Source organism: Oncorhynchus mykiss, chromosome 13 (genome assembly GCF_013265735.2).
Source record: "Oncorhynchus mykiss isolate Arlee chromosome 13, USDA_OmykA_1.1, whole genome shotgun sequence".
Taxonomy (NCBI): Eukaryota; Metazoa; Chordata; class Actinopteri; order Salmoniformes; family Salmonidae; genus Oncorhynchus; species Oncorhynchus mykiss.
Window position 1 is genome coordinate 45654893 of NC_048577.1, and position 22990 is coordinate 45677882.

The 22990-nt window shown below is 45.5% G+C and overlaps 1 protein-coding gene across 1 annotated transcript; it reads right to left on the minus strand.

Moving 5' to 3' along the window:
- Nucleotides 1-5: 5 nt before the first annotated feature.
- Nucleotides 6-22920, minus strand: LOC110486550 (sphingosine kinase 1-like). Its single transcript, XM_021558242.2, has 5 exons — nucleotides 22383-22920; nucleotides 11178-11327; nucleotides 8514-8608; nucleotides 8258-8373; nucleotides 6-3917 (listed from the first exon to the last, which is right to left on the minus strand). Exons 1-5 carry the CDS (start codon nucleotides 22807-22809, stop codon nucleotides 3047-3049), a joined length of 1659 nt encoding a protein of 552 aa, XP_021413917.2. The 5' UTR covers nucleotides 22810-22920; the 3' UTR covers nucleotides 6-3046.
- Nucleotides 22921-22990: the final 70 nt, after the last annotated feature.

Sequence of the window (22990 nt, forward strand, 5' to 3'; positions counted from 1 at the left end):
CCTAAAAGCAGAACTTTAATACACCCTCAAATACACAACACCTGTAATGGACAATATTAACCACTGGGTTATCATTTTCACTTTATATAAAAACAATTAACAGTGTTGATGAAAAGATGGCTGCTAATGATGAACAAGACAGAACTCTTGAAGAATTTGGGAATTGTATTACCATTCAGACAGTCGATACAGCATGATTCATGTATTTAGTTGTGGTTCTTACTAAATGAAGCACTGGAAAAATATAGATCTCTCTCCTACACGGTAATGATGACATAAAAAATGACATGAATGCAATGAGAGGACTACAGCAGTATTTGCATATTAATAACAGTACTATGATGTAGTCACTCCACAGTCCACCCTACCAGCCAAGGGTACAGGACAGAGAAGATAACAGTAGTTCAACACAATTGCAATTACTCCACTCAGATGTGTTGAGACCTGTTGTTTTTTGTACATATTACATAACAGTCACTAGGGTCAGCCAGGGTCAGCAGTGGATGTCCGCTTGTCTGTTCGGTTGAGGAGAGATGATACTCAGTATACACAGTCTAGCATGAGCTACCGTACCTGAGGTGATTCAAATGCAGGTTTTTGATATTCAGATGGAAATATGATTAGGAATTGATTATGAAGTGATTGTAGTTGAATTCAAAATGGCTCGTAATTGTTTTCATAACCTGGATACCAGTATGCTAGTGAATCAATGCTACCAAACATACAAATAATGAAAGTGAGCTATCATAAGATTTTATACAGTACTACTGTTGTACCATAGAAACAAATGTGCAAGTACTTTGTCAGAACTTCCACCACTTACACTGCAATGACTGGTTAAGGTAAATCCACTAGGGGGACCCCTCCCACTGCATAAAGAGCAGTGAGGTGTCCCAGAACGGGCCACATTGAAAGAATTTCCATAGCTAATCTCTCAATTTGGATATGTGCTTTAACTTGTGTATGCATGGTCTATGACCTTGTCAACACCACCAGCAGAGCCTGACAAATGAGGATTAGGTAGGTAGATAGGTATGTATGGGGTAAAAGGTACCATACAGTATGTTTAATATTATAATAATAAATGATTTATCCTGCTTCCAGTCACTTTCTCTTAATCCCTGCCTACATTTTCTTATCTACCTCAAAACTCCAGTATCTCTGTACGTTGTACATTTGGTACTGGCACTGACACTGTATATAGCTTCCTCTCTTCTTTCTTCTTTCTTGTGTTTTTCCCCCTTGTTTAATTTTTTTTATTATACTTATATATATATATACTCAGTATACACAGTCTAGCATGAGCTACCGTACCTGAGGTATATAATACTGCACTGTCGGGTAGGGCTTTCAAGTTAAGCATTTCACTGTACTTGTGCATGTGACAAATGAAACTTAAACTTGTATTTATCTAAAGGCATATCAAAGTCAGGTACAGGCACAGACATGGAAGTTTGAAATCAGAATGGGAGAAGTTAATGTTACATCTGCAGTCAGCATACCTTCAGGTAGAGTCATTTTAAGCATCCTTTTAGATTCATTATACATTAAAACCCTTCCACCCATATGACATTTTGAGTCAAACCTAACCAAGTGTGTGCTCTAGGATTAGTTAAACCAGTAATTGTTATATCTCTGGGGTGAACCCGACCTGGCATGAACTGGTGCGAGTAGAACTGATGATAATGCTCACATTTGCGCTTGTGCACTAATGCTCCTGTGCACTAATGCTCCTGTGCACTAATGCTCCTGTGCACTAATTGCTCCTGTGCACTAATGCTCCTGTGCACTAATGCTCATCATCTCCACCCCGACAAGAAAAAGGCCCCAGTAGACAGCACAGCACTCTGGCCTGGTCGCTCCAACTCTTATTGATCGAGTCAATGTGCAAAACCCACTGACCCATGCAGTGCTGCGTAGTGCAAAGCCATGTTTCCCTTCTTAGTGTGTGCTTGGACAGAAAATAACATAAATATTTCTATTATTTTATCTACAATAAAACCGTTCATAAAAATCAACAATGGTGCTGTATCTTCAACTGCTTGTAGTTCTATCCGCTAGTATTTTTCATTCACCCATAAAGCTTCAAAATAAGGACACATTAGGTGCTGATGGCTCCAACATCTTGTGAAGGAGGAGAGAGTACAACCTTAACACAGCTAGAAGGGGTCATATGTCGCAGACGAGACCATCCCCCTCCTTGCTGAGTGCTCCAGATCTGAAAGGGAGTGTCAAGCCTGTGTGTTTGTGTGTGTGTGTCAGGAAGAAGGTGGTCCAAGAAGCATGTTGGTTTGAGCTGCAGCAGCAGCAGGGTAGGAGACAGGCGAGATATATAGGAAGGTAACCTCAGCTGGCCAGGTTCCTGAACCTCCATGCTGCTTTAACACAACCTCACTAGCACCTAACCCCTTCCACCCCATCCATTAAACACGGAGGTAAAGGGGAGGTTTTCACTGGTGAGAGGGAGAAGAGTAACCTAATGTCATTGGTGGAGGTTTACAATGCTGCATTCTCCAACGTTGTGCTTCTCCATAGAGAACCTACATCCATGACTCGAACAGTATATCCTGAGGGGGGAAGGCCTTCATGTCAGGCCTGTGTCTCATCCTCCACAGAATGATTACCCCGGGGCTAGATAGCGGGCGTAGAGCTGGTTGCCTGCCACATCCTTGCGAGACAGAAGAATGTGCTTCTCTTCACTTGTATCACACTAATAAGTGTACACAAGGTACTCCACAGCCATGGGCCCCTCCCTACTAAACACACCGCTCACAAAACACTATCATACACACACACTCTTAGCTGAGACCATCCAGCTGCAAGAACATCCATGGCTTTGACCCTGAATGAAGCATGGAGAGGAAAGGGAGGGATCTCTAAACAACAGGACACAGAGATAGATACTGAATGTATCTGTAGAAAAAAAGAGGGGGGATTTTCCAAAGGCTGATATAATGTCTTTGGCACTTTGTATATACAGTAGACAGAGTAAGAAAGGGAGCAAGAAGTCAGAGCTGTGGGGAGGACAAACTCTCCAAGTAGATTCTCAGCCTGAGATGAGCCTGGCGATTCCTTCATGAACCTGGGCCTGTACTGGCCCGTACTCCACCATCTCCCCGTCCACAGTGATCGCTCCCTCGGGGGACAGAGGCTCCAGGCGAAAGGCCTTCACCCTCTCATACACAAGGTGTGGGCAGCCAATAGCCAGGTGCCCCCCTTTCTCCATGGTCATGAAGAGTGTGAGCAGAGCTAGTCTGGAGATGCCTGCACGCACATACAACAGGTGGATGAAGCCGTCGTCTGCCGCGGCACCAGGGGCGGCAAACAGGTCCTCAGCCAAGTGGGACTGGAACATGGCCAATACCAGTACAAAGTCTTCCTCCTTCACTACTGTCCAATGATCAGGCACCGGCTGCTCCAGGTCTGCTAGGAGCGAGTCAGGAGGCCCCTTCTGGTTGACTGGTTGGGGCTCGGTCCTCATGGTTGTGTTGGCAATGTTGGAGGAGTTGTGGGCGGTGTTGTGGTTGGAGTTTGTGCTGTGGTTGGAGTTTGTGATGTGGTTGTGGCGAGAGTTCTGATTGGGGGAGCTGTTGGGCCCACAGGGTAGAGAGGAGCAGAGGGAGGAGTTCTGGGGTGTGAAGGGAGGAGCAGGCAGGTATGCCAGCCTACCTTGATATACTTTGAGGGAGGCCAGGCGCAGCAGCGTACCCACCAGGAATCGCATGGGGCCAACGAGGCGGTACTTCTCGCTCTCAATGTCGACGTCGGCCACGAAGCCCCAGGCCAGGGAGAGGAAGGAGAAGATGCGCTGGCTGGAGGCCAGGTGGACAGAGACCAGGTCGAGCCGAGTCACCAGGCCTTTACACAGCAGGAAGCCACAGCTCAGCAGCAGCTCCTTACCCCAGGCCGGGGGAGACCTGCAGGGAGTAGCAGTCAGCTCACAGTAGACTGAGGCAGTTAGGTATCAGTCTGTGGTTCAATTGAGCCGGAGCTACTCATTCAATTAAAAGGAATGACGCTAACCCTAACTCTAGAATGGTAATACATTGTACTTACAGCAGTAACCCTAACCCTCGCCATAACCCTAACCCTAGGTTCATGTCCACAAGCCAGTTAAATCCTAATCCCATTGTTTTTAAGTAACTGTCCAGTGAAAATCTCACTTTTAAATTCATATTCTGCTAACTCATACCCAAATAATGTTGTTGACTCGTCCTATACTCGTTTTTGTGGCCAAAGTACAACTAGGAGAAAAACTCAAAAGTGACTGTTTCAAAAATGCTTGCTATCTCCTCATAGAGTATGATGTCATACTCCTGAGGAGGATGAGCTGGCCAATCAGCAGTTTACTCACATTAATATTTGTAATGACCGGTACACTGTACACCCACACCATTCTGTTGTTGGGGTATGCCCACACCATTCCAACACAGAAAAGCTGTTTTTAACATTCTTAATTTTTTTTGTTGTTGGAAGGAACACTATTTAACTCATATTGTAATTAATTATAGGTCATATTTCATAGAGATCTGGAAACACTGGACAGTTACGGTACTTTAAACATAACCATCTTCACTGTCTGACTGTAAGATAACGGGGTTAGTGTTGAACTGGGGTGTGGACATGAAACTAGGGTAAGGGTTGTGGCTAGGGTAAGGGTTGTGGCTAGGGTAAGGGATGTGGCTAGGGTAAGGGTTGGGGCTAGGGTAATAGTTGTGGCTAGGGTAAGGGTTGTGGCTAGGGTAAGGGATGTGGCTAGGGTAAGGGTTGTGGCTAGGGTAATGGTTGTGGCTAGGGTAAGGGATGTGGCTAGGGTAAGGGTTGTGGCTAGGGTAAGGATTGTGGCTAGGCTAAAGGGTTGTGGCTAGGGTAAGGGATGTGGCTAGGGTAATGGTTGTGGCTAGGGCAAGGGTTGTATCTAGGGTAATGGATGTGGCTAGGGTACGGGATGTGGCTAGGGTAAGGGATGTGGCTAGTGTAAGGGTTGTGGCTAGGGTAAGGGATGTGGCTAGGATAAGGGATGTGGCTGGGGTAAGGGATTTGGCTAGGGTAAGGGTTGTGGCTAGGGTAAGGGTTGTGGCTAGGGTAAGGGTTGTGGCTAGGTTGTGACTAGGGTAAGGGTTGTGGCTAGGGTAAGGGTTGTGGCCATGTTGTGGCTAGGGTAAGGGTTGTGGCTAGGGTAATGGTTGTGGCTAGGGTAATGGTTGTGGCTAGGGTAAGGGATGTGGCTAGGGTAAGGGATGTGGCTAGGGTAAGGGTTGTGGCTAGGGTAAGGGTTATGGCTAGGGTAAGGGTTATGGCTAGGGTAAGGGATGTGTTTAGTGTAAGGGTTGTGGCTAGAGTAATGGTTGTGGCTAGGGTAAGGGATGTGGCTAGGGTAAGGGTTGTGGCTAGGGTAATGGTTGTGGCTAAGGTAATGGTTGTGGATACGGTAAGGGATGTGGGTAGGGTGAGGGATGTGGCTAGGGTAAGGGTTGTGGCTAGGGTAAGGGTTGTGGCCATGTTGTGGCTAGGGTAAGGGTTGTGGTTAGGGTAAGGGTTGTGGCTAGGGTAAGGGATATGGCTAGGGTAAGGGATGTGGCTAGGGTAAGGGATGTGGCTAGGGTAAGGGATGTGGCTAGGGTAAGGGTTGTGGCTAGGGTAAGGGTTGTGGCTAGGGTAAGGGATGTGTTTAGTGTAAGGGTTGTGCTAGAGTAAGGGTTGTGGCTAGAGTAAGGGTTGTGGCTAGGGTAAGGGATGTGGCTAGGGTAATGGTTGTGGCTAAGGTAATGGTTGTGGATAGGGTAAGGGATATGGGTAGGGTAAGGGGTGTGGCTAGGGTAAGGGTTGTGGCTAGGGTAAGGGATGTGGCTAGGTTGTGACTAGGATAAGGGTTGTGGCTAGGGTAAGGGTTGTGGCTAGGGTAAGGGTTGTGGCCATGTTGTGGCTAGGGTAAGGGTTGTGGCTAGGGTAATGGTTGTGGCTAGGGTAATGGTTGTGGCTAGGGTAAGGGATGTGGCTAGGTTGTGACTAGGGTAAGGGTTGTGACTAGGGTAAGGGTTGTGGCTAGGGTAAGGGTTGTGGCTAGGGTAAGGGTTATAGCTAGGGTAAGGGTTATGGCTAGGGTAAGGGATGTGTTTAGTGTAAGGGTTGTGGCTAGAGTAAGGGTTGTGGCTAGAGTAAGGGTTGTGGCTAGGGTAAGGGATGTGGCTAGGGTAATGGTTGTGGCTACGGTAATGGTTGTGGTTACGGTAAGGGATGTGGGTAGGGTGAGGGATGTGGCTAGGGTAAGGGTTGTGGCTAGGGTAAGGGTTGTGGCCATGTTGTGGCTAGGGTAAGGGTTGTGGATAGGGTAAGGGTTGTGGCTAGGGTAAGGGATGTGGCTAGGGTAAGGGATGTGGCTAGGGTAAGGGATGTGGCTAGGGTAATGGTTGTGGCTAGGGTAATGGTTGTGGCTAGGGTAATGGTTATGGCTAGGGTAATGGTTGTGGCTAGGGTAATGGTTGTGGCTAGGGTAAGGGATGTGGCTAGGTTGTGACTAGGGTAAGGGTTGTGGCTAGGGTAAGGGTTGTGGCTAGGGTAAGGGTTGTGTCTAGGTTGTGACTAGGGTAAGGGTTGTGGCCATGTTGTGGCTAGGGTAAGGGTTGTGGCTAGGGTAAGGGTTGTGGCTAGGGTTAGGGTTGTGGCTAGGGTAAGGGATGTGGCTAGGGTAAGGGTTGTGGCTAGGGTAAGGGATGTGTTTAGTGTAAGGGTTGTGGCTAGGGTAAGGGTTGTGGCTAGGGTAAGGGTTGTGTCTAGGTTGTGACTAGGGTAAGGGTTGTGGCCATGTTGTGGCTAGGGTAAGGGTTGTGGCTAGGGTAAGGGTTGTGGCTAGGTTTAGGGTTGTGGCTAGGGTAAGGGATGTGGCTAGGGTAAGGGTTGTGGCTAGGGTAAGGGATGTGTTTAGTGTAAGGGTTGTGGCTAGGGTAAGGGTTGTGGCCATGTTGTGGCTAGGGTAAGGGATGTGGCTAGGGTAAGGGATGTGGCTAGGGTAAGGGATGTGGCTAGGGTAAGGGATGTGGCTAGGGTAAGGGTTGTGGCTAGGGTAATGGTTGTGGCTACGGTAATGGTTGTGGATACGGTAAGGGATGTGGGTAGGGTGAGGGATGTGGCTAGGGTAAGGGTTGTGGCTAGGGTAAGGGTTGTGGCCATGTTGTGGCTAGGGTAAGGGTTGTGGCTAGGGTAAGGGTTGTGGCTAGGGTAAGGGATGTGGCTAGGGTAAGGGATGTGGCTAGGGTAAGGGTTGTGGCTAGGGTAATGGTTGTGGCTAAGGTAATGGTTGTGGATACGGTAAGGGATGTGGGTAGGGTGAGGGATGTGGCTAGGGTAAGGGTTGTGGCTAGGGTAAGGGTTGTGGCTAGGGTAAGGGATGTGGCTAGGGTAAGGGATGTGGCTAGGGTAAGGGATGTGGCTAGGGTAAGGGATGTGGCCAGGGTAAGGGATGTGGCTAGGGTAAGGGATGTGTTTAGTGTAAGGGTTGTGGCTAGGGTAATGGTTGTGGCTAGGGTAATGGTTGTGGCTATGTTGTGGCTAGGGTAAGGGTTGTGGCTAGGGTAAGGGTTGTGGCTAGGGTAAGGGATGTGGCTAGAGTAAGGGTTGTGGCTAGGGTAAGGGATGTGGCTAGGGTAAGGGATGTGGCTAGGGTAAGGGATGTGTTTAGGGTAAGGGTTGTGGCTAGGGTAAGTGTTGTGGCTAGGGTAATGGTTGTGGCTAGGGTAATGGTTGTGGCTAGGGTAATGGTTATTGGTTATGGCTAGGGTAATGGTTGTGGCGAGGGTAATGGTGTGGCTAGGGTTAGCTTGGTTGGGTTGAACAGGGGTGTTAGGGTTAGGGTTGTTCATAGGTTGCAAAGCTTTATTCAACTCGCTGTGTATTTTGTTGTTGTTTTTCTGTTGACATTGTATATTTAGGGGGCTCCAGCAGTAATAAAAGCGGTCCAGACACTACCTCAGTAGTAGTCCACTGAATTTCCAGTTGCTCTAGAACCCATTACATCACTCCATTAAAAGTAGCTATCAGCAACCGTCAAATAATGACTCTCCTTGGACTTTATGAAGTTTGAAGCTGAAGCAGACACTATCTCTCTCCCTTGTCTCTCGAGAAATGTGCCTAATCTGCCCAGTCAGATAATTACATCCATAGAAAAGGGATAAATCACCTTCTTTGTCCAGGCCAGTTTTCCTATTGCTTTCCATTCTACTGTACTCTATCCATTTAAATGTCTCATTAGTGGACTTACTTAGTGTAGTGGTGGACAGAGGCTGCCAGGGCATTGCCCGAGCCCCCTGGTAAGATGCCCAGTGGGGTCTGGATGGCCTCCTCCCAGTCCTCTCTCTCCAGAAGACCATTCAACACCTGACCGGACAGGCAAACACACACAAACAGCGAGAGTTGTATCCCACAAACCCCACTGCTTATTCAAACAGTCTTAGGGAAACTTTAGACAAGTTATCTATGCTGGAAACGTGTTCATGCAGTGTCTATACTTGGCGCACCTCGAACAGCAGCCCGTCTCCTGACAGGATGACCAGAGCGTCCCACTGTGACAGATCAGTCTCTCTCACCAGGTCCCTCGCATGGTTCTGGTGCTCTATGGGAGACAGAGAGAAACACAATGAGAAGGAGGGAGGAGAAGGAGGGAGGAAAGAGAGCGAGAATAAGGTCTGAGAGATGGCCTCCCTTCACCAGAAGCCCCCAGGGAGGGATCAGTGGGATGGGAGAGAAAAGGGATTCAATTTCCCTCTATCAGTCCATACATATCATTAGACTGTGCAGTGGCTATTCAACTGGCCAATGGCAGTCTTCAAAGCAGCAGGCCTTAGTGCAAACATCTGCCACTGCTGTGATAGTTAATGTGACGACTGGGGCCAACTCTGTTTGTTTAGTGGAGTTTTATTGGAGATGTCCTTGAGACAGTCGCGCTGCAGGGGGTCTTATTGGATCCCCCCTAAGCACACTGTCTAGCACCATTCTGCCAGCTGAGACTTGTGTTCTGCAGCAAACATCAGCTCTGCTAAAGGCAGTACTGTGCTTGTTTGTTATTGCAATTGTGTGTGTCTATGCCTGTGTCTCTGTGGGTGTGTTGAGGCATTGTCATCACAAGGGCATTACTTTTCTGCTTGAGTTACCGTATGTGTTGAGGTTTGAAAAATGACCGGACGACATTACTACATCCACCCCCCCTCTCCTCCTCTTATCCTCCTCTCCTAGCATAACATGTACCTGTCCCCTAGCCCTCCCTCACCCACTGAGTTTCCTTTAAGTCCATGCTGTTTGGTATGTATGGGAAGACTGAGAGCGGAGTGATGTGGTCCTGTGCTGTCAGGCAGAGGGAGGCTGCTGCGGCTGACTCAGCACTGCTGGTTGGAGGCTGAGGCTGCACTTCCCAGCCCTCTCCTTATTCACAGGGTCACTGCCACACACAAACACACATAGGCAGGAGCTACCTCACCATCTCTTGACTTTCTGGATTTTACGTAATCGTCTCTTCTGATGAGCTATAGCTTGGTAGCTACTCTCTGTTAATGTGATATGAACCAAGGTCCCTTTTGTGTTAGGATGATACCGCATGCCCAATATAACGTTTTTTTGCTCTCAGTTCCTGAATACATAGCTACTTGAACATTGAACTGTTTTCCACATGTGCTCCCTCAGTTTCTGAGGGAGACACACACATGCAGGTGCACACAAGCACATGAACACACACCACAGAAAACCCCCAGATTCACCCCCTCGCTGAAAGACGATCCTCTCAGAGTGCCTTAGTCCTCTGGCATAGACTAGTAGATGACATGATAGTTCTGCAGGGCTCCATTCCCTAAGTGGAGGTAGGCAGGGCAGCGAGGTGGCGCTGGTTAATCCACTCAGACAGGCTAGCTACAGTACCCAGGCAGGGCAGCGAGGTGGCGCTGGTTAATCCACTCAGACAGGCTAGCTACAGTACCCAGGCAGGGCAGCGAGGTGGCGCTGGTTAATCCACTCAGACAGGCTAGCTACAGTACCCAGGCAGGGCAGCGAGGTGGCGCTGGTTATTCCACCCAGACAGGCTAGCTACAGTACCCAGGCAGGGCAGCGAGGTGGCGCTGGTTAATCCACTCAGACAGGCTAGCTACAGTACCCAGGCAGGGCAGCGAGGTGGCGCTGGTTAATCCACTCAGACAGGCTAGCTACAGTACCCAGGCAGGGCAGCGAAGTGGCGCTGGTTAATCCACTCAGACAGGCTAGCTACAGTACCCAGGCAGGGCAGCGAGGTGGCGCTCGTTAATCCACTCAAACAGGCTAGCTACAGTACCCAGGCAGGGCAGCGAGGTGGCGCTGGTTAATCCACTCAGACAGGCTAGCTACAGTACCCAGGCAGGGCAGCGAGGTGGCGCTGGTTAATCCACTCAGACAGGCTAGCTACAGTACCCAGGCAGGGCAGCGAGGTGGCGCTGGTTAATCCACTCAGACAGGCTAGCTACAGTACCCAGGCAGTGGAGGGAAGCAGCGCTAGCTGAGAGAGCCTCTGGTGACATATTCTCCCAGCTCCCAGCATCGTCACGCCGAACGTCGGTAATTAGCCTGCCTTTTTTCACCACCATGCAGATGCTAACCTTCCCCATGTCCCCTGGGACTGAACTCACTCTTTCTCCTCTCTCTCTCTGTTCTCTCCTTTTTCAGTTGTTTCAAAGATTAAGAAGGCATTGAACAACTCATAGGTGTCTTGGTGATGGTTTGTAACGCTGGCAGAGATAGTTTCTTGTCAGCTATACTGGGTGATGGTGAAGTATAGGTGGTGGTGTTAATGTGTAGCTGAAGTGATTTTTAAAAGTCTTTCTGGCTCCTTGGATTGTTCCTGCTTGCTCAAAGATACCTGACTTTTTTTCAGTGAAAGGTTATGCAGAGTTCAGTGACTTTGAACTCATTGCTACTGTTAGTGAAAAGCAGTTGAGAGTATATAATACTGGGAGCAGGGGATCCAACAAGGCAGTGCAGTCAAACACTGTGTGTGTGTGTGTGTGTGTGTGTGTGTGTGTGTGTGTGTGTGTGTGTGTGTGTGTGTGCGTGCGTGCGTGCACGTGTGCATGTGTGTGTGTGTATGCAATCAGGGCAGTGAGATAATAGGGTTCAAGCAGGTAGGTGTGTAAGGGACTGAGTGTTGACCAGTGTGTGGGACTGACCAGTGATGACCAATGTGTAGGGGACTGAAGCCTCGGTGAGCATGGGCTCGATTTGCCCGGAGAAAAGCTGGAGAGCCTGGCCCCGCCCACTCTGGGGGTTCACCAGAACCATGACCCTGCAGGGCCGCCGTAGCTCATAATACTTCACATCTGAGAGAGAGAGAGAGAGAGAGAGAGAGAGAGAGAGAGAGAGAGAGAGAGAGAGAGAGAGAGAGAGAGAGAGAGAATAGAAAAAGAGAGCAATAGAGTGAGAGATGTAGATAAACAAGAGGGAAGAAGGAATAGTTTGTGAGTTGGTATTCTCAAGCTGTCAAGGGAAGAATTGCTCCACTCTCCATTGTCTTCCAAAATGTTTTTCTGACATCAATCTCAGACATGTCAAACAGGTTATGAACGGAGTCTCTACCCTCTAGATCCCTTGGCAGAAAAACAGTGTTAAAAAAATAGCATTAAACAGTGATGCCAAGGGCAGTGACACCATTCACTCACAGATGGTGCTTGACGTTATTGTTTTTGTGACCCACTTATTTTCCCCCAGAAATGTAAGTCTAACAAAACATATGCCACCTCAAGTCATTCCCCTAATGTTGAAGTTGAAGATATGCTCCGGAACATTGGCGAATACTAAGTATTTTTTAAACCTCCCGCTTTGGGCTGGATGTGTCAATCTGCAGTTTTGCCTAAATTAGCCACAAATCCCTAATTTGAAAGCAACAGTTTTTCTGTGCTGCGCAATTTCCCTACATTTTCCCACAGGTGGGCCAGCCCCTTAGCAATTTGAGTTCCAGCCAATGAGCTTCAGCCCCTCACAATTTGAGTGAAAGCTAGCAAGATGCACACAGAGCAGAGCGAGAGAGAAAGCAATGATGTGGTGCACATTCTGCACATACAGTGCCTTGCGAAAGTATTCGGCCCACTTGAACTTTGCGACCTTTTGCCACATTTCAGGCTTCAAACATAAAGATATAAAACTGTATTTTTTTGTGAAGAATCAACAACAAGTGGGACACAATCATGAAGTGGAACGACATTTATTGGATATTTCAAACTTTTTTAACAAATCAAAAACTGAAAAATTGGACGTGCAAAATTATTCAGCCCCTTTACTTTCAGTGCAGCAAACTCTCTCCAGAAGTTCAGTGAGGATCTCTGAATGATCCAATGTTGACCTAAATGACTAATGATGATAAATACAATCCACCTGTGTGTAATCAAGTCTCCGTATAAATGCACCTGCACTGTGATAGTCTCAGAGGTCTGTTAAAAGCGCAGAGAGCATCATGAAGAACAAGGAACACACCAGGCACGTCCGAGATACTGTTGTGAAGAAGTTTAAAGCCGGATTTGGATACAAAAAGATTTCCCAAGATTTAAACATCCCAAGGAGCACTGTGCAAGCGATAATATTGAAATGGAAGGAGTATCAGACCACTGCAAATCTACCAAGACCTGGCCGTCCCTCTAAACTTTCAGCTCATACAAGGAGAAGACTGATCAGAGATGCAGCCAAGAGGCCCATGATCACTCTGGATGAACTGCAGAGATCTACAGCTGAGGTGGGAGACTCTGTCCATAGGACAACAATCAGTCGTATATTGCACAAATCTGGCCTTTATGGAAGAGTGGCAAGAAGAAAGCCATTTCTTAAAGATATCCATAAAAAGTGTCGTTTAAAGTTTGCCACAAGCCACCTGGGAGACACACCAAACATGTGGAAGAAGGTGCTCTGGTCAGATGAAACCAAAATTGAACATTTTGGCAACAATGCAAAACGTTATGTTTGGCGTAAAAGCAACACAGCTGAACACACCATCCCCACTGTCAAACATGGTGGTGGTAGCATCATGGTTTGGGCCTGCTTTTCTTCAGCAGGGACAGGGAAGATGGTTAAAATTGATGGGAAGATGGATGGAGCTAAATACAGGACCATTCTGGAAGAAAACCTGATGGAGTCTGCAAAAGACCTGAGACTGGGACAGAGATTTGTCTTCCAACAAGACAATGATCCAAAACATAAAGCAAAATCTACAATGGAATGGTTCAAAAATAAACATATCCAGGTGTTAGAATGGCCAAGTCAAAGTCCAGACCTGAATCCAATCGAGAATCTGTGGAAAGAACTGAAAACTGCTGTTCACAAATGCTCTCCATCCAACCTCACTGAGCTCGAGCTGTTTTGCAAGGAGGAATGGGAAAACATTTCAGTCTCTCGATGTGCAAAACTGATAGAGACATACCCCAAGCGACTTACAGCTGTAATCGCAGCAAAAGGTGGCGCTACAAAGTATTAACTTAAGGGGGCTGAATAATTTTGCACGCCCAATTTTTCAGTTTTTGATTTGAAATATCCAATAAATGTCGTTCCACTTCATGAATGTGTCCCACTCGTTGTTGATTCTTCACAAAAAAATACAGTTTTATATCTTTATGTTTGAAGCCTGAAATGTGGCAAAAGGTCGCAAAGTTCAAGGGGGCCGAATACTTTCGCAAGGCACTGTAAGTGAGGTAACACAATTTTCGGGGACCACTTTTGGCTCATGAGTGCTACTTTCAGAACTACTGGCTAAAAAGTATACAAAAGTACCAGAGAATTTATTTAATAATGCTACTCTGTTATGATCTGTCTGGTTATCTTTAGAATTATTACCAGACACCAACGGAATAATTAAAAGCTGGCAGAACTTGTTCAGATGTTGCAGAGCGCCATGAGAGATAATTTCAGAGACAGTAATTTTTAACTCAGGATGAACTCCTAGCCTCTGATACTGTAGTTACTATAGATGTCCTTGTCTTTCTGCACAGGGGACACTGTCTTCTCAGAGGCCATAGTAAATCATAAGAGAGATTTAGGGCTGTCCCCGACAAAAACAAATCTTAGTCGAGAGTCGTCTGTTCTTTCGACCAATAGATTGTTCCAAATTTATAAACATCTATTTTTCCATTTATAGACACACCCTATGTTTGAATAAAATCAACTATATGCAGGCTACTTGGCTTGTCTGATGCTTTAAGCACTGCGATTAAAAATGAAGACACACAAATGACTGAAGAGGAAGCCAGAGATCAATAAGCCTAACCTGTTCCTGACCCGACCCTCCTCTTCTCGCTGCTGCTGGGCTCTGCAGATTCTGCCATTATGCTCCTGAAGTTGCCAGTAATAGAATACACCAGCGGTTGGCAGCCTTTTCCATTTGGAGTGCCAAGTTATCATACCATTTCTCCTGATCTGCGTGCCAGTTATGATTTTCATATGCACATATTCATGGAACAGTTTAATTGAATTTATATTAAAGTCCTCATGTCTCGAAATCAATGTCATGTAGTTAATCACAATTCTATCTAAATGACAATTATTAAAATCAAAAAATTACTTCTATTGCCATTGCCAATATGTAAAAATATCCTGGGCTCTCAGAGTTTCCCAAACAGACACAGCTGTAGGCTATTTGCGCAAGGGATAAGAAGTAATCAGGCAGGCCTATTTTATGATGTTACAACTGGATCAGAGCCTGAGATTTTTTCACCCTTTCATGCTGAGTGGTTATCAAAAGGGAGTGAATTTTTCAATTAGGATACGTTAAGGAACTATTGTCATTCTCAATGGATGTAAAAACAGACTTTGTTTATTTGCTGTTTGAGGTGAAGGAAAAATGACTTTTGAGAAGCTCCACAGTGATGGTGAGTTAAGACAATCAGAAATAGTATCAGATCCCCAAATGGGCACATTTATAGGTCTACATTTGTGCGCAGGCCAGGTAGCCTAGGCCTACTTCTATGTGTAATCAGGTATTTACTCAAGATTGACAGGAGCGCTTCAAATAAAAGACAGTGAATAAATTGACAGCTCGGAAATTGAATGAAATAAACCAAAACTTAGGTTGTGCACTCTGCCAACAATGTTTGGTAAGACTGTAATAATAATATAGTTTTTAGCTTACAGCACCTGGTATTTCCAGGCGATCTCCTGTCCCAGTACTAACCAGGCCCGACCCTGAACAGGCGGTATGGTCACAAGCATATTTTGTTTACCCTGTTTTCTCCCCAAATTAGGTCCCATGGCTCATCTCTGCAACTCCTCAATTTGCTCGGGAGAGGCGAAGGTCCTCCGAAACATGACCCATCTGGCCACCTACTTCTTATTACACTGCTCACTTAACCTGGATGTCAGCCGCACCATGACCGGAGTCAGCTTGCAGGCGCCTGGCCCTGTCACACGGAGTTGCTAGAGCACGATGAGCCAAGGGAAGCCGCACCAGTCAAACCTTCCATACCCCGGATGGCTAATTGTGAGCAGTCCTATGGGGTTCCCGGTCACGGCCGGTTGTGACACAGCCTGGGATCGAACCCCGGGCTGTAGTGATGCCTCAGTAATGCCTCAGTGCTTGTGATGTGATGCCTCAGTGCTTTTTGACCGCTGTGCCACCCAGGACCTGTAATTATGACAAGATATTGAATGTATTAACATAAATTACCATAACTAAACAAACATTCCAAATGAGAAATTATGGTAATTAACGGTAAATGTACTATTGGTGATACTGTGGTCTGCCATCCCTGCGGCCTCAAAATGGATTAGTCCACATAATTAAAAATATATATATTTGCCACTGCTCGACTAAAAAAATCTTGGTCAAGCAACAGCCTATCGACCAAACAATCGACCAATCGACTAATTGGGGTCATCTTTACAGAGATTACACTTGTTTGTGGTTATGAGTAGTACTTCAGACGCAAATTAACCCTGTCAGACATTATCAGTACCGGATCAAGGTTGGCAGTTGAGCATCATCCTCTGAACCCTGCATATACCACATGCGGTAGCATCTACCCACCAGTGAGTGTGAGTCCGGTTCTGCTGGGCATTGGGACCGGTCCCATGGGCCTAATTGGACCCCTGGGAGCAGTGAAACAGCCATCGCGCTGCCCTGTAAATTCCATCCTGTAGCCTCATGCCAACAGGACTGGCACCAGTACACCCTTACCCTGCTGTGCCACTGTCCCTCCACACAAGGCCCCTCTGTCTGGTTCATGCCCAGTGCCGTCTGAGCGGAAATGGCCTCTCCTGTCCCTGCCTAGAAATCCAATTACCAGCCGGCTGACCTGGAGTGGCACCTCCTACTCATTTGGCTCCTGTGCAGGGACAGCAGAGGTACCGAAAAATCTCAAAGTGTGGTGTGAAACCATCAGAAAGAGCAGTATTAAGACAGTATCAAAACACAGTCTTGCTAACTCTTCCCCATTCATACAAAGGGTTGCCATTGTATTTTTTTCTTCACACTACACAATGTGGCTTTTATACACAAAAGGCTCTGACTACATGTCTTTCAGACACAATGGTGGATGCTGCCGTTTGGTACATAACTTTTAGGGTGCGTTTTTCCACTCAAGTGAGGTCAAAAATGAGCTCTATAAAATGCTCTCAATACAATGAGCCAAATAAAGGCTTCGATAAAACAGTTCAGGGATGACAGAACAATCGCTGCCTCCTCAGGGGTCAAAGCCAATGCTGTAGTCCTTGTGCCTCAAATACAGAGGCGGTTTAACATCCTCCCCTGACAGCTTGTGAGTAGGAATTCAGCACCGCCTTTACCACCACAGAACATGAGATATTTCCATGTAAGCAATGTCATGCTCTTCTGTATTCTGCTGTGTTTCCTGTCTCCTGACTCCTTCAGTCTCCTTTAGCAGTACATTAATGGTTGCTTGGGGCTAAAACTAAAGACGCAAACTAGACGTTGGCCTACTCATTAACTTGGTAACGTTACTTTCAAACATAGGGCCTCCCATTGCTTCAGCTCCCAGAAGCCTCAGAGTATATGTTGAGGAAGCATTTCCATGGTTCCTGGGTCAATAAGAGGTGTGCTCACAGGTGATCTAATCAGTCAAAAACTGGTTATCATTATTAGGTCTATCTTGGGTATGGAAAACATATTGAGTTGACATTAAAAGAAGTGTACATTTGTGCACCTATGGACTGCAACTAGAAATACTGTATAGCTCTGTGTTTCACTTATCACAGGAAAAAAAAACTCCTTCACATGGATACAGCACGAAAGCAAAGCTATCCAAATTGAAGTTGGTTATCAGAGCTTGATAGTTACAAAGGTTTCAGTAGCAGTCATACAGGGTTCATTATAGCATTGTTTACACCTTGCGCTAACATGTGATCTGATCAATATGATCCAATGTGATCAAGGTTTGTCGTGTCTACACATTGTATTAAAATGTGTCTCTTATCCGTTCACTGTGTCCGCATTGTGACCAGATTAGCTGGTGCCTCCCTGTAAGCAAATTATTTGACAGATATTCTTTCAAAATAACATGAATGTATTTATTTTAAGACAATTACTGGTGGCGTAAATCAATGGTGGTATCTGTCAATGATGTTTGAGGCTGGTATAATGATCATTTAAATAGTTTGACCATTCCAGATCTGTTTACACTTGACTGATATCCAGACACAATCCGTGCCTGACTACCTCAGGAAGATCTGATTACAATCAAATCACAATGTGTCTTTTCATCGTCTACACCTGTCTAAAGATGTGGGCACAATCAGAATACTGACAAGTTCAGGACACAAGGCGCATGTTAGAACTAGGTATGAACAGGGCTTCTGTTTCAGTTGGTTACAGAAACAGTGAGGACCCTAAATGAAGAGCCAGCTCAATCTTGTTTTTGATTTAATAATTAAAGCTTTGATGCCCATTCCCTAAGTCATATTTTGTAACATGCTGCCCAGAGTCATTTCTGCGGAAACAACCTTTTAGGTACTGTGTGTGTGTGTGTGTGTGTGTGTGTGTGTGTGTGTGTGTGTGTGTGTGTGTGTGTGTGTGTGTGTGTGTGTGTGTGTGTGTGTGTGTGTGTGTGTGTGTGTGTGTGTGTGTGTGTGTGTGTGTGTGTGTGTGTGAGGCTGTGGTTAAGGGCCTGTGGGCAGATATGACCCTGACTCATGCTGAAGGGCTGTCTGACAAGCAAGCTAGTGTGTGTGTTTCTCTGAGGAAAAGGGTAAACCGAGAGGTGGGGTGGCTGAGTAAGTGTGAGTACTAACAAAGTACTGAGGCTGGGATCAAATTAACGGAACTGATTAACTGATCAACTTTGTTGTGTATAATCAATCTACTACTAAAGCAATAAATATAGTATTACCAAACACATGAATTTAGAACATAATATCTCTCATTATGTCCACACATTATTGCATTATTGCTTTAACACATCATTATAAGTGAAAACTAGCCAGAACACTGAGGAAAATAAAAGACAATGTTGGTAGAAATGGCTTTAAGTGAAAGCTTGCTGTCTCAGGTGTTCCCAAGGTGTAACACTACCTCCATGACTCAGACATAGCTGGCATATCTGCAAACAAGCTTGAGTGAGTCCAAGATTAGGTTTGGGGGTTAGACACCCAGCCCACAGAGGTAGAGCCAGGGGCTCTGACAGCCTGTCACAGGCAGGCCTGTCTGAGGGAGCAGAGAGGGAGACGAGGGCCCCCGGGGAACATCCTGGCTGGGGTGAGAGGCCACGGATGTAGCAGGGGCACCGTTCAGCTCTTGTCTCCATCACTGAGAGACACTGTGGCGCCAGCAGAGCATTGGGCCGTAGGGCGATATCACAGTGACAGATACATACCCTCTCTGTGGAACACACACAGAGAGACAACATTTTGAAGTTTTAAAGCTAATTTCCTGCAATTTTACACATTTTGCCATGGCTTAAGTCATGTTCTTATGCTATCTGAGTGACTCAAACATTATAACAAAATCAATGGGGGCCATAACATTTTTTGAATTTTAGATTCTGCCAGAGTTTTTATTTTGGTGATTGTTAGTTATCAAAGATGATCTTATTTAAAAATATATAGGTCCATTATCTTTTCTGCATACTTCATATCTGGGTTTAGTCGTTTAAGTTCACACTGAAAACGTTTTACCTTTGTGAAAGTCAACCCTGTCAAAAGTTAAAAAATGCAGACATTCATTTCATGGTACCTCTAAGCATTGCAAATAGCAGGATATTAACTTCCATGGCCTTTGATGTGCAAAGATACATCACATTGTTTGAGGATTTCATTATTTACGCCTCATTCAGTCGGTTATGACCTGGCTGTGACAGGAACTGAATGGTAGACTGCAGATACTTAAACACACACTGTGCAGTTCTTACCCAGTCAAGCTGTGATTGAACCACAATATACTTTTTTTTTAAGGAATATCTAGCATCTACAGTTTCAACAAAATGATGTGGTATTTATTACGCACTGAAAGTGTCTGATAGCTTTCCCTAAACATTAACCTTACAGCAAAAAAAGCAATTGCCTTCTTAATCGAACCTATCCAGCTGCATCACCAGATAAAATGAAATGAATTAACATAAATATCCCTTCAGGGATTAGTCAGTCTCTGACTTTCATACTTTCATACACCCTCTAGAACAGGGATTAGTCAGTCCCTCTGACTTTCATACACCTTCTAGAACAGGGATTAGTCGGTCCCTCTGACTTTCATACACCCTCTAGAACAGGGATTAGTCAGTCCCTCTGACTTTCATACACCCTCTAGAACAGGGATTAGTCGGTCCCTCTGACTTTCATACACCCTCTAGAACAGGGATTAGTCAGTCCCTCTGACTTTCATACACCCTCTAGAACAGGGATTAGTCGGTCCCTCTGACTTTCATACACCTTCTAGAACAGGGATTAGTCGGGCCCTCTGAATTTCATACACCCTCTGACTTTCATACACCCTCTGTCCCTCTGATTTTCATACATTAAGGTCACTCCCCTCACCCGGTTGTCTAGGTCTTAATTGAAAGGCAAAACAAAAACCTGCAGACACTAGGCCCTCCATGGAATGAGTTTGACACCCCTGCTCTAGAACAAGGAATTAATGTGGCATATTTTGTTGCATCTATTAGCGTCCCATTACTCATTTAAAATACATAATATATTCTGTTGAATACTGTATTATTGTCTGGCCCGAATCTTGAATGCTAAAAAAAACGTATCAATTAATGATATCATTGCATTATGCAGTAGTCACTGTACTACAGATGGAGAAGCCTTCTTGTACTAGAGCAGGAATCCTGAGTCATGCCACAGTTCATCAGTTGTTAGCATTTCAATGGCTTATCATCAGTGGCTATCGATAGACACTTCATTAATATGTGCGAATTGACATTTTAAAAATGTACTTTACTGGCTTTTGAAGTCCAGCAGGCCAGAGAGAATGCTACCAGTTACCTCTCAGGTCAGGTTACCATCTGTCTTCTTGGCAAAGCTCTGAAACTCCAACTCCTGCTGGCTCCAGGCCTAAGGTGCAACTCACACAAAGACCCTTGTCTCAGTTGCCTTGGACACCTAAAGGGCAATTCACGGGGCGACCTCATTCCTTATTCCACCAACACCTGACTCCATTTCTGGCAACCAACATTCCAAATCCGTCACTGCCAAATCAAATATCCGTTTCCTCTAGAACTATGCCACTGAGGGGTCTAGAGAGTGCCCCTAAGCATGGGCCCCTAAGCATGGGCCCCTAAGCATGGGCCCCTAAGCAGATAATAGGCAGGCACCCCTGTTTTATGGACAATTATCTTCACTCTGTGTAATGGGGAATATTTAAGATGAATAAAGTAGCTATTCAGTTAAGATAATTAACACAATGCTTAGCATATGTATATGTTTTCCCGTTCTGTAATACATGATTTCCAGTGCTCTATTTATGATACTCATTTGTGTAGGGGTTGATGGTCACTAGACCTGTCACTGAATGTTATGGATTGTTCTCATATCGTTCGATAGTGATTGATGCCAGAGCTACTGAAGAAACAAGGACTAGGGACACAATGACATTATGAACACTGTGTGATTCTGTATTTTGACTTCATACAAGGCTCTCGGGCTGATGTTTAGAGAATATCTGATTAATATATAAGTGCCTTCTCAGAGAAGGACCGTTAGACATTTTTTATGTTTCTATGCGGGAGGGTGTCTCCTTGTTGCAACTTAAACCGAATAGATGTATGATTGACTAAATCCTCGACAGCTCTCCCTTTTATTCAGATGGAAATTGCCTTACATTCTGCCTATTTAGGCCCTTGGCACATGCACTCCTATCTCATTTGTGTGACTGTTCTTGTCTATCAGCGTATCAGTGTTTTGTTCCTTGTCATGTTCTATGTTTTTGTGTGGAAACCAGGAAGAATAGCTGCTGCTTCGCAAGAGCTAATGGGGATCCGAATAAACCAATAAAACCAATCTAATAATGCAATTTAATGAAGCACATATTAATGTGAGACATTTAATCTTGTAGCAATAACTTGGATAAACTCAATTCAAAAAATGTGTGATATTTTGACATTTATATTTTGACAGAATGTCAGCATAATATTTTGCATATGGCTCTCCCTGTGGCAACTTCATCCACACTAAATGATCTCCTAAGTGAGTGATAACTGGGTAATTAGCATCAGCAGCACTCTGTTTCATGTTCAGAACAGATTCAGTAGGGTCAGTCGGGTCTCTGCACATGGACCTAAGTCTATGACATGGACTGAAGATTTCAAAAGCAGGCATTTGAATACGGTTGTGTTGTAATAAGGTTTTTCCTGATCCAAGACAACCTGCATAAGCACCATTAGTTGAAAAACGATGAGTTCAATCACTTGAGTACTTGGGTTCAGCAATGTTGCTTTTGGGATGACTTAATTACCCCTTACAAATTATACAGAAATTTCACAGTTGCAAATCTATGCAAATGATTTCACCCTGAGAAGGGTAACTGGCAGTCATCCTCACACAACAGGTAATGCTGGTTTCCAGGACATTCCATTTCCTTCTCCAAGCTTACCCAGTCAGTTGGCACTTAAGCCTATCATATTCTATAGAAACCGAGTAAGCAGGTTGTGAATTACTGGACCTTAGGTGCAGTATGGGATAAAGGTGATGGAAAGTTACCCTCACATTTTGAACTGAATTTATAAGCCCCATTTCCCTGGGCAGAGTATACAATTCCTCCTAAATAAATGAGGAAAAATATAGACCCACAGTATATGGCAATGATGACAGACTTTTCAGATTATCCATATAAAGAGCCTAAAGTTTGATGCTGTTTGGCTAAATTAAATTAGAACCTACGCCCTCATCAAACATAACTATACCAGAAAGAAACAACTGTTTTATTTCAACTATGCAGCCTTGCTTCTCACCATGTCTTCGGGGTATCTGGCGGATAGAAGCCTCTCTGATGGCACGCGCCCATCTCTCTGCCTCTTGAAGATTAGTGAGAGGGTCCTGGACCATTGCGACCCGAAAGCACTGCTCTACTTTCTGCCGGGCCATGCCTGTGCTTATCCATCGCCTCTTGAACGGGTAGAAATAGGCTGTAAAGAACGCCCCAACATCCGCTTCGTCCTCCACTTTATAAGCCAGGCAGCCAAGACAGTCAGCTAAATGGAAAACCACCTCATCCTGTCCAGGTGACGATGAGATCTTTTGAATAGTGAGAGCACTCTCAGTCAAACTCACAGAATATCTGACCTTTGCGTTGAGCGAGTCCGTGAATTCTCCATAAAGCCCTTCCACGACACCATTGCGCTGCCGGGATGGGTCAGGTTCGGCGATGTCGTTATCCATCCCGTGGACGATGTGATCCGCAGATCGACGTGCGGTTGATGAGGATGACTGCGGCTGTCTGCCCCTGCCTGTTTGACTGCTGTTGGACCCGGAGTCAACCAGCTATTTTCCGTGTTGAAAGGTCTCTCCCTAGTGACTAAAAGGGGAATCACACACGGAGAAATGAAAGTTAGACAAGGTG